The sequence below is a fragment of the Chenopodium quinoa genome, unplaced genomic scaffold, assembly GCF_001683475.1.
Source record: "Chenopodium quinoa cultivar QQ74 unplaced genomic scaffold, ASM168347v1, whole genome shotgun sequence".
Taxonomy (NCBI): domain Eukaryota; kingdom Viridiplantae; phylum Streptophyta; class Magnoliopsida; order Caryophyllales; family Amaranthaceae; genus Chenopodium; species Chenopodium quinoa.
In genome coordinates, this window is record NW_018743783.1 from 4,897,592 (window position 1) to 4,910,342 (window position 12,751).

At 35.0% G+C, this 12,751-nt stretch overlaps 1 protein-coding gene across 1 annotated transcript; it reads right to left on the reverse strand.

Annotated features, from left to right (window-relative positions):
• Positions 1-344: 344 nt before the first annotated feature.
• On the reverse strand, positions 345-3,896 carry LOC110684786. The gene is made up of 3 exons (XM_021861214.1): positions 3,744-3,896; positions 3,565-3,669; positions 345-813 (listed from the first exon to the last, which is right to left on the reverse strand). Exons 1-3 carry the CDS (start codon positions 3,871-3,873, stop codon positions 410-412), a joined length of 639 nt encoding a protein of 212 aa, XP_021716906.1. The 5' UTR covers positions 3,874-3,896; the 3' UTR covers positions 345-409.
• Between the last annotated feature and the right edge of the window lie 8,855 nt (positions 3,897-12,751).

Here is a 12,751-nt window from a genome sequence, read left to right on the forward strand (position 1 = left end):
GCTCTTATTACAACGACGACGACAACAACAACAACAATAATAATAATAATAATAATAATCAATCAATCAATAAGTAATAAATAGTAATAGTAATGATAATAATAATCAATAAGTAATAAATAATAATAATAATAATAATAATAATAATAATAATAATAATTGAAATAATAATACTAATAACAATAATAATTGAAATAATAATACTAATAATAATAATCAATAAATAATAATAATCATCAATAAATAATAATAATAATAATAATCAATAAATAATAATAATAATCATCAATAATTAATAATAATAATAATAATAATATTGATACAATTCATTGTTCAAATGGTTCTATTTTTTTATACACATTTCTAATGTTAATCTCATTGAGAAAATTAGAGTACTACACAACTTAAACTAATTTTCATAGTCAGTTAGTTCTTCGTCTTCTTCTTGTCCACCAAGCTCCTCCATTACCTCGGCATTCCTCTGAACTGACTCCCATATCTGATCAATTATTTCTTGTCGTACAATATCTATAGCTGCTTTTCTGTTAGGATCGTACATAGTATGATCTTCTCTTCGCTCCATGACTTCAACTTGGTGCGTGAATGGAATCCCTAGTTCATGTAAACAAATAAAATTGTGTAGAGTACAACAAGCAACGATTATTTGCAACTGAAAACCTAATTCCATTTGCGGCATCAATTTAGGTTGTAGAACCTTCCACCTATTTTTCACAATCGCAAAAATCCGCTCAATTATATTTCGACAAGACGAGTGTAGGTAATTGAAATGCTCAAACATTCCTTGTGGAGGACCTTGTAACACCCCGTATTTTTATGTATTTTTATAAAGTATTTAAGTATTAATAAAATGTATTGTCAATGGCTCAAGTATTTTAATTCAATATTTTAAAGGGTTAAAGTATTTTAAATATAAAGTAAAATATGTTTTGGGCCAAATGTTTATTAATTATTAGACAATATAAATTATTCCTACATACTCTTATTGGAATAACCCATTCCAAAACCCATAATTTAAGCTATATCCCATAACTCAAGCCCACATTTTTATAAGCCCAAATTTAACCCTACACTCTCTACTCTATAAATACCCCATGAATCCTCAAAAATTTCCCACACAAAAAGGTTAGTCTTATTTTCTCTCTTCTTTGTTTTATTAATTTGTGTAATTATAATTATTGATTTATGAGTTTTGATTTTATTGTTTGAAATTAATTTAATTAGTATCAAATTGTATTTTGATGATTAAACTTTATAATTTTCAGATTTTGTAAATTTTATAACCTAGGGTTTTAATTATTGAAAATCATGATTTTAGGGTTTTTATGAATAATTGATTTAGGGCTTTTATAGTAATGATGTTTTGAAATTTTTGTGATTATAACTACTTATTAGTTTAACTTAATTCCAGATTATTTTGAACACGTAAATTCATGTTTTAATTATTAGATTTCCGTTCGTTAATATTAATCCCGTTTTAATCCCGATCAGGTTCTGAACTCCTCCGATTTTGATAAAAAAAAAAGTAGTGTTTTTCGTGTGGAAACAACGTTTTAAGAAAGACTCGGTAGTGAGCACCACCCTCTCGTGGCCAAATTTAGCCTCTAAATATGATTTTCGGACAGTTTTTGATTTTTAACGAAGTTTTTTTTATGCTTTAAATATTATCCTTGAGTTTAAAAGGGGTAAGAGATAATTTAATGTTTCTATGGATAATTTAAGTATAAAGAAGTATTTTGATGAAGTTTTAAAGGGTTTTTGATTAGTTTAAAATGTTGGAATTTTATTTAAAGTAGTATAGTTGTGATTTTTAATAAAAGGGTGTGATCGATTATCCATTAAAAAGGAGTTTAATTAGGGGTTTTTAAATAATTTTCAGATTATTTTAAGTAGTCTAAAGTAAATTTAAGTTGCTGAAAATTGTGTATACAAGGAGAATTAATATAGTATTATTGTCCCTTTATGTAGGAGACTTGGTTCGAGAATTGTTGTAGAGTACTCGGTTATTTTAAGAGCTTATTTGAGGTACGTTCGCGTACTTAGCATATTTTGATGATGTAGAATCATGCTAGGCTTGATTTCAATCAATTACAAGTAGTATCATGCTAAGGTTTATGTATGGAATTGTGAATTAATGGTGTTGGTGATTGAATTGTGAAGCATGAATTATTTGTGATAGTTTATGGATTGGAAAATTATATTTTGGGCATGTTTTGTTTGAACCACACTTTTATTTATGGCATGTTAGAATGCATGATTAATTAAACTACATGTTTAATTATGTTTGGTATATTGAAAAGGAATTTTATTATGGTTCAAATAATTTTTATTGATGCTTTAAGCATGAGGAAGGAGCTATATAAGTGTCTATGTACACAAGGGATAAATTGTATGTTGGTGCCTTTGTGCACTTAAGGTGTTTTTAACACCGAGGGATAGGATTTTGGCGCTTTATGCGTTTAAGGTATCTTTGACACTGAGGTAGAATTAAAAAAGGTTCAACATTAAATAATATATGGTCACTAGTTATTCAAGAATTAAATTGGTATGTTTGGTTGATTGAATAATTATGGTTGATTGATTTATTATGCTTTGAGAGTCATCACCAAGTCCAATAACATGTAAATAACGTAAAGTGAAAGAGATTACGCACCAAAACTCTTGGAACATATATACCTTGAGTATGAACAATGGGGGAGTTATGGGGTTTTATATTTAACCATAACTTCTAATGGAGTACAGGACGCATTACATTCCTTTTTATTTATTATTATGCGCAGGAATTCCGCCACCTTTGAGTGGTTTTGTCGCTGGCACGGTTAGCTCCCATGTCAGTTAACCTCAATTTATTTGGGGGAGGTATAGTTGGAAACCCGTTCGATGCGTAATCAACGCTAAATGAATTATTTAGTGTCTAGTTAATGTGTCTTGTTGATTTTTGTGTGTGCTAGTAAACAGGTGCAATGAGGTAAGTGTGTATTGATAGGTGAAAGCATGTTAGTGTGTTTAATTACGCTTATGTACTCAGCTTTGATGATTGTGTGTGTTTGTGTGTTTGGCCATGTCTTTACATTGTCCCTACGACGACCCATTTTCTAATGGCGAGTAGTGGGGACAAGTAGAGAGGAGGTTTTCAGGTGATGAAGCATATTCATGAATGGGCATGAGTGAAGAGCGAATCATGCTACTTTCTATAAGTATATGATGTGTTTAAATGCTTTAATTATTTATGATATTATTATCATGCATGACTAACGCAAAAGTTTTAAAGTTGGTTTGGTTTTAATAAGGACCTACAACGGTTCCAAGTTGTAGGATAGTTTTATTTTACTTCGTTTGACTTTGGTTTTGACTTTACTTTCGTTGGTTGACTTTTCAAGTTGACTTGTTTTGAATGGTTTTGAAATTAGTCTTCCGCTGTGTGTCTTTGATGGTTGCCTTAGCCGTTTTCACGGTGGCGGTAATATCTTAGATATTCCTATTTAAATTTTTAAACAAGGCAAAACAGGTATTTTAAAAGAAAGGAATTTCTAGGGTATTACAGACCTGATCTCTTGAAATCAGGCAAATGATACCTCAAATCACGTCCTGTATGGGGACTCAAGTACCCGAGTGTATTAGGATACGCTGAATCAACTACATAGTATTTTCCTGTGCAATAATGATAATGTTAGTTAACGAAACTAATAGATTTTCCCATTTTATTCATGAAATTTAGTTTGTACCAGGCGGTGGATGAGGGAATCCCATTCTTTCTTCTCCTAAACTTCGCTTCCAAACGGTGCTATCATGTGCACTGCCTTCGTAGCCTACGTTGATGTGAGTAAACAACATGTTATGTGAACACACTGCCATCACATTCCATGATTTATCCCCTTTTCGATCTTTGTAGGCCTTGCCCATAGCATCGGCAACAAATGCATGTATGAGGGTACCATCAATGGCACCAACAAAATCCTAAGCACAAAAGTGAACATTGTTATTACATAGACATTAATCATCTTGAAAATTTAATGTGAATGTGTACCTTAAAGAAAGGCCAGAGTTTGTTGTTGTTTTGAATTTCAGGAGGTGTTTCATTCAGACTTTGATAAGGTCGAATTATTTGAGTTGACAATGTCTGCACTGCCTCTAACACTTTGTGGAAATACCTCGAAATAATAGATACCCCATGTTGAAATGTTTCAGCAGCATCACGAACGGAAGCAGGTTTGGCAAGCATGTACAAACCTATCCCAAGTTGCTCTTCAATGTGCATATGTTTACCAGAACCATCTGTCAACAATTGTTGTGCTCTGAGGACATTAGCAAGACTTATAAATATTTCTCTACTTAGCCGAAGTTGTTCTTTACACAAATTATGATGGCCTGTCACCATCCTATGAATCCATTGGCTCCCCGTTTCCCCACCAACATGCATAGGTATCCGTTCTACTTGGGACATCAATCTCCGTAGCTCATACAATGCTATACGTGTCAAACTTTCTTGCACCAACTCATCATCCATTCTACATAACCAACAAAAAATTTAACGCAAATTACTTTATACGAAATTTAAAATAAAAAGGATAAATAAAATTTGATACATAGTGGTCACAAAAGTTGATACAAACACACATAACAGAAATAATTTAACCGAAATCATCCGATCATATTACAACAACATATGTTGTAACTAAAATTCACAATGAAAATCTGATCACAAACATAAAAGCCGGCATAAAGTCACAAAGTTCGAACCTAACATACTAGTTGTCATACATCAAGACATCTTTAGATATCAATGAACTGAAAGTGGTGTTTGGCTTATACGTTTCATCAGGACACTTACAATGCTTCCTGATGAAGTGAAGTCTCCCTTCATCAGAACGCAAAGCGGTGAAAAGATCAATGGCACTGGGAGTTTTGCGAAAGCTATCAAGAATATCTACAGCAAAGGCTTCCCCATACTGTTCTAAAATCCCCATGGAGTCCAAGATACTGAGAACTTCATCAAAAGCATTTTTGGGTTTAGAAGATTGAGTCAAAGAGGATCGTCTCAGTACATCAAGACACACATCAATATCCTCTTCCCTAGACTTTTTACCAGATATTCTAGAAGGCTGGCTGTCAATGCTTTTACGTTTTTTTAAGTCACTTCGGGCAATAGGAGGCTGGATGGCAATGTTGGGGGTTTGGGTTTCATCTCCTTGAACATCATCAGAGTCACCTACTCCTTCATCTTCAACTTCAGCAACATCTTTCTGTTCTTTCTGCCCAAGTGAAGCAAGTGTAAAACTTAAATCACCAGTTGCATAACCACCTTTCAAAATGTTATTCCATTCTTGCTCATTCTCGAATGGAGTCCTAAGAAGGGATCTTCCGTTGGCTTTATATTTCTGAAAAAGGATTCCATTTCAAAGAGATGCATTAGTGGGAAAAAAAACATCTGAGTACATTATAGAAATTTAAATAGAAAAAAAATACTCAACAAGTACCTAAGAAAAGGCTAGCCATTTTTCTGATTGAAGATCAACTAGAGGGCAATTATTCGGCCCCCATCCAAGACCAGTCCATCTCTTCAATTCTTTCCAAGCTTTGTGTTTTTCTTTCATACTCGAGAACCAATTCTTAACAGAAACGGCTGAAAATGTCTTTCCTATCCGGGTGTTTAAAAATATTTGCAACATCATCCCAATCAACTTTCCCCCCAGCTGGGGTGACATGTTCCGGCAGGATTCCCAAAGTATGGTCACAATGTCCAAAGTGAATGATGCCCGTTTGGTACTCATTGCAAACAAGATATGGCTAAACATCAACCAAAGTAACAAAACAAACATTACACCACAAAGTAACACCTGAGAAGTATCTTTTAATGTAATTTTGGGTGTAATGCAAATCCTCCTTTGTAGCTATCTTGGATGAGGATCAATTATCATTCTACCTTGCACAGTTATGTTTATGTATCAAGGGTAGTATAGCAGTAGGTGGTTACAGAGTATTTGTCATTATATCAGATGACCAAAACTTTGATGGGATAAGGAGGTATCAGGGGGGTGTATAGTGCATTGTCATATTCATGGTACTAAAATACCAATCAGCGTGCTCCTAGCTCATCCAAGTTTTTATCACATTACTAAAAACTAACGGTAAAAGGAGGAAGAGAAAAAAAAATGCTGAAAGTTTCTACTGATGGATTTCTCTCTTTTTTTTTGGGCGAAATATTGATTGATTTCTACATGTTTTCTTATAATCAATTAATCATAGCTTTAATTTTATGATATTAAAAAAAATAACTACACTGCAATTCAAAAACTAGGCAATTAGAAATTAATTCAACAACTATTCAATTCATAAATTCAATTCATACTAAAATTGTAACAACAACAATAAAGAGTTAAGCACAAATGTAGGTACTAAACTTTCCCAAAAATTGCAAATAAGGTACTCATTTTCCACTTGTTGCAATTAGAGTACTAAACTTTGTATTCTACTTGTTTAACCTGTTGTAGCAGGTTATGGGGAAGCATTGAATAACATTTTTTTTAAAGTTGTAAAGATATTAGCATCCCACATTCCCACCTCCTCATCAGTCATCAGCTCCCAAATAACTACCATTGAAATTCGTCGTCATCTCTGTGAATCTTCGTAAAAAGAATTCTAAATTCTTTGCTTTCAGTCAGCAAATACTCCTCTCAGCCCGCTTCCTTCTCTAATAGTTGATTGTGGAAGTTGAATTAATCTCCTCAATTGGAAAATTAAGGTCTCTTTCACCAGAAAGCGAGTTATTTTCAAATGAGCAACAGAGTTTTAATTCGTTTTTTTTTTTTTGCTTTTTTTTTCTTTAACTTATTACCTCAATTAATCAACTATTGAATAGATCTTCAATTCAGCGGCTTACAAGTCAATTAATGGAATGAAGAAGGTGAAATCTCAGAAGCAGGACGCCATTGTTACAGTTAGTGAAATATGAACTTAAATGATGTAATCTCTTCAAATGTAGGATTTAATTTGCTATCTTGTACTTGATTGTAACTGGGTATGATCCGTATGAATAAATTAATTGGGTAGTCCACTTCCAAAGAACCATTATGTAGACACCCATTTGTGTCTCCCTAAAACCAAACTCAGTAATGAGTATCTTTCACGTCGAATTATAATCGAATGAAGTGAAAGTGTGGAAAGTCTAGTGTTGCGGATAGTTTTAATTTCTTTTTTCTTTTCTCTGTTTTTAAAAACTTATTTTAAGAAAACAGCCAATCCAGTTTGGTTGGTCCACGATATGGGTCCAATAGTAGTGTAGTTGGATGGGGCTTGACAAGAGCTTTCCAACGATATATTATAAGCCCAATTCCGATAAATATTGAGGAAGTTATGGCCAATTTACTAAACTGGGTCCGGTTTGAGCCTTATATGCGGCCCAATGATCTAGGGGAGGGCCTAATATAGATTTATCATTACTAATGCAATTAGGAATGTTTTTAGTCTTCTAGATTCTTCTAGAAGGTTCTTTTCATTCCTAATTCAATTATCATTGATAAATTGACTTTTGTTGACTTTTCAGAGTTTTAATTAGAATCAAAGAGCATTTTTGAGGGAAATACGATTTTATCGTCCTGTACGGCAATTTTTATCTGATTTTAAGAAAACGTGTGATTTTCTAGATCAGCGCCAAACGCCAGCTGTAGCGCCTGGCGCTAACGTTGGTGCCTGGCGCCAATGGCCAGCGTTGGCGCTAATTCAGTTTTGTTTGCGCTAGAACTCTGTTTTGATATTTTATCTTTTTGGCTGATTTTCTTTATAAATAACGTCGTAAAAACAACCGTTTTCATTCACCAACTCTCATCAAGATTCTCTTGATTATTCTCTCTCTCTCTCTTTTCTAAACTAGCTTCTCTCAAATATAAAAATTTCGCATTCATTAGATCTAGAAACACATAGCCATATTCGAAGTTGCCTTCGCCCTAGACGTGAAAGGTTTAATTTCTGAGGGTTTGGTCCCAAATCTCTCTTTTCATTATTTAATTTAATTGTTGATTTTATTATTTTCCTTGAAGTTACTAACGTGTGTATTTTGTTATTAGAAAGAGGTACGAAGCATCAAAGTAAGTACTTTAATGGTTTTATTGATGTTATGATACAGAATTCATGCTTAGATTGTTATTATGATTCCTAGTATCATGTCTAGGGTAAATTTAATATCAAGTATGATTAAAAGTACGATGCTTCCTATGTTCTTCCTAATATTTATGATTGTTAGTAACATGTTAGGGTTAAAGCTTTGATTTTTATTGTTTAGTAACATGCTAGGGCTTGTTATTAATCTTGTTAGTATCATGACTAGGATCTTGCTGTTATTATGCTTTAACATGATTTATGATTATTTTTATAATTATTATATTGATTATTTTTATGATTATTCATTATGTTGTTTGATATTTATTTTTATTGCTTGATCACGCCTTTTATACATGTTTAATGGGAATTTGGTACTTGTAATCACGCTTAATAAGATAATTAATAATCTTGTTTAGGGTTAATATGGTTATAATTCAAGTGATGGCCAATAATAGATTTATTTGTGCATTAATATTCAACCAACATAGATTAAACAGGTTTAGGGCTAATCCTATTGATTGCATGTTAGTCAGAAAGCGCACATGAATACGATCTGAATAAAGTAGAGGCCTATTATTAGGGCAGGTTCAATCTCTTTTAGGTTGGATTTGTACCTTCATCCCTGAACCCTATTTGGTTCAAGACCTTATGGAGTTGACGATCTCTTGGATCATTAAGGGGTGTAACCTTCACCCCGTGAACGGTTTACAAGTTCCTAAAAAAACTTGTTGGCGACTCTTTTGCTCTATCTTCTTTCCCTTTGGACGCCACAGTACTTTAGTGTATGATCACAATGGGGTTCAAGCTAGGGGATTAACGCTTGAAATATTCCCTACAGTTTTTGGCGACTCCACTATGGAGGATTTCTATTTTAATTCCTGAATTTATTTCGGCAATAATTTAGAATGAGTGGATGAGACTCGAAAGGTTCTAAGTGTTTCATGTGCGTAATTTTGATTAACATTATTGTCATATGCATAAAAAAGATCTCATTGGAAAGACCATCCGTAATGAGTTAAAACATAGGATTTTACACATAGGAAATTTGAGAAATATCTTTCACAACTAGGACCGAAATAAGACTGCGCGAAACTGGAAAATTTTTTCGAGCACAGAAAGCTGCTGAGGCATGTAGGATTTAGCGTCAGCGACCAGAGGATTGACGCCATAATTTTAACTGTAGCGCCAGACGCCAACATTGGCGCAAGGCGCTACAACTAAAACTTGGAGCCAAGCTCTATTTGCTGGCGCCAAATTCTTCCAATACCGAGCCAGAAATATGCGTTCTAATTTCGACCAGTTTTTCGTATTGTTTGCTCGATCCTACTTCCTGATTGAATTTTTTCTCACTATTCTGAAACCCATATGTGTTCTACATATGGACATAATCCTCTGGGAATTCATGCTTCATCTACCTGATTGAACGCTCTGAGCAACAAAGGGTACATCCGAGAATGTTGAATTCACCAAACCATGGAATTGAGTTTTTCTAAAACTCGCGGTGTCCCATCCACTCGCACCAACCCTTCACGGTTAGGCTTTCGCGCAGTGCATCTGGACAATTAACCATGAACCCTCTATTGACTAAACCATATCCCGAACTTTAGAGAACTAGAGCCATGGTTAGGTTGCAAACTCATTGCATCATATTGTGCCTACTTGACTAATTGTGCATTATTTGTTGTGCATATATATGTTTTCTTAACCGTTTGTTTGACTTGTGTTGAGATTAAGTAAATTAATGGCCTAAAGAACTTTTCCTAATTAATTAATTAATTAATTTGAGTCAATAAAGTCTAATATTTTAATCAGAATTGACTTAGTACGACTTTAGGCATACCCCTGTTGATTAATAACACCGAAAACAGTCCCAGATTGAAGCTCCGGCATTGGCACCAAAGTCTGGACTGTAGCTCCACTCTGTGGAGTGTGGCGCCTGGCGACAGCTCTGTCAATAATGTACACAGTGCGACGCTAGTCTTGTTGTTTTGCCGACAGTTTGGATTATTGGTCGAGTCATCACCTAGTGTCTAATTAACCAATTTGTTAATTAATTCAGTTAATTATCGCTGTCAATAGTACTTGGTTGAGTCATTAATCGAGTTTAGGCACTAAATCCCATGGTCTTAAACAAGAGTCCAAACATGTCACTTACACTCAACGCACACACCAATACACACACTTTGACCATGTCTAAGGGAGTCTTGCATGCGCGTTTTTTTTTTTCCGTCATTTTTTTAGGGGGGTAAGTCGGATATTAATCCTCCAATTTAAAAACTATACTTAGTTCCCTAAAAATATGTACATTATTTTTGGCAAAAATATGCACCCATTTTTTATTTTTCCTTTTTTAAGAATCGTAAAGTCAAGTCGATTTGAGTCAAGTAATTAAAACGCAAAATGGTTTAAATTACAGCGCGTGGTCAAGAAAGGAAGGACGGTTAATCAAAGACAACCTTTCGTACAAGTCCAACTTTTCGACAAACCCATAGCTCGTAAGAGGAAAGCTAAGACCATAATGGAAACACAAGAAGAAGTCAATGAGCTTAGGAACCAACTGGTTACCGTGACTGAAACACTAAAGCTCCTCACACTTAAGATCGATGATCCCGTGAAACAACAACAGATGGACCTCATGCAAGAGAGTCTAAGCAAGCTATCTAGCGACTACAAGTTTCAAGGGCTTACTTCACAAGGGGTCTCGGTGGACAATGATCTTCTTCCACAGAAGTTCAATGCCAACGACATCCCGAAATTCAGAGCAATTGATAATCCTTATTTTCATTTAAGAGCATTCAAAACGATAATGAGTATTAAGGGTATCGATAAGAAGGTTTTCCCCTCTCTGTTCTCACTATCTCTCGAGACTGTTTGCCAACAATGGTTCTTTTCTCTCGAGAAAGAAAAGACCTCTACCTGGGAGTCCATAGCAAATGCTTTCGTTGATAGTTACAAGTGCAACATTCAATTTGAGACTGACCATAGGGAACTTGAAATCCTCAAGCAGAAAGAGAACGAAGGCTTCACCTCTTTCTTTAACAAATGGAGAGAAACCTCAGCAAAGATGATTGAGGTGCCAAGTGAAAAAGAGTCTGTCAGGTTGTTCATCAAGAACCTTCAAGAAAAAATATTCCAAGCATCTCAAGTATCAAAATAATCTCCATACCTTCAAGGCCGTCTACGACATTGGGATCAATATTGAAGACGACCTAGCTAAGTTAAAAGCTGCTAACAATAACTCCAACAGTGGCTGGAAAGGAAAGAATAACGACAATCCTTCTTCTTCCAAAACCACCCACTCAAACAACGTTAGCGCTTTTAATTTAGGAGAATTCCTTGCCATGAACAATCAGGGACAAAAGAAACCATTTAGGAGAAACTTTACTTCTATTGGCATGAGTTATGACACCGTATTTGATCGATTAAATGCAAAAGGTCTTATAACTCCTATTGGACCATTTGGGGACCCACCAGTCGAAAAGAGGTCGGCTAATTGGAACCCCAATGCACACTGTAAGTATCACCAAGGTAGGGGCCATCTCACTGAAAACTGTTGGAAGCTTAAGGAAGCTATCCAAGACTTAATCGATAACAACAAGCTGCCATTGCCCCCTGCTAGTAAGAAGCCAAGCATTGATAATGCACCTCTCGCTCATGCCTTGGCTATCTCTGATGAGGAAAACGAGGTTGACCCCTCGTCTCTTATTAAACCTGTCAAAGAAATCCATGCCATCAAAGAAGACGAGAAGATATTCTTTGACGCCATGGATAGCCTTCCAGAACCGGCAAGTAAAGAAGACATACAATCGCTTACACTGTCTATGATTGAAGGGTCGCGTTTGCTACGTGAAACTCTCAAAGCTATAAAAGAACTTCAAAAGAAATATGACGAGGTTCCACTCCTGAAGGATGAACCCAAGAGAGAATTCACACCCATGAGAATGACTTATGAGGCAAAGCATTTTCCTTTACAAGTCACTGAAAAACCCAAGAAGAGTAATATAATTTACACTCCAATTGGGATCCCATATGCACAAATGTTCGAAATGCTCTCCGAGAATGGCAAGATCAAACCTCTCGAACCAAGACCATTCGAATCATTGAACAGGACAAATAGATATTACTGTCAGTATCATTAATCAGGGGGTCACACTATCGAAAATTGTTTTAAATTTAAGGATTTAGTTTAGAAAATGATTGATGAAAAGAAACTAGTCCAAATTCCACAAGAAGACGATGCGACCATTAATGGAGTTTGGGACAGTGATGAAGAAGACGTCTATTTAAAAGATATAGTAGGGTCTCCACCGTCTGTGTCGTACGCCATGGATGACTTTTGGGCTGAGGAAGATTCATCGACAGACATCCTCACAAGATCTGGGAGAATGCAACCTCCCGTTTCAACACAACCTATGCCGACCACACAACAAGTTTCCATACCTATCGTTGAAGACAATGATATTGTTAAGCAGTTTAAGAAGACAAAAGTTGAGATGAACGTATGGAAACTTTTGGCGACATCTCGAGAACATAGGTTGGCTGTAATGAATGCCTTGGACAAAATAGGGATAGATTCTGACACTACTCCTGAGGGGTTAGCTAACTTCCTCACAAGTGATCTTCCTAGTCCAATTAA

Excerpts from the sequence above, each read along its gene's own strand:
- LOC110684786 (XM_021861214.1), bottom strand. The coding sequence starts at position 3,873 with ATGGCAGTGTGTTCACATAACATGTTGTTTACTCACATCAACGTAGGC. Across the intron at positions 3,670-3,743 it reads ATTCCCTCATCCACCGCCTG|GAAAATACTATGTAGTTGAT; the intron begins GTACAAACTAAA and ends ATTATTGCACAG. Across the intron at positions 814-3,564 it reads GCCTGATTTCAAGAGATCAG|GTCCTCCACAAGGAATGTTT; the intron begins GTCTGTAATACC and ends GGGTGTTACAAG.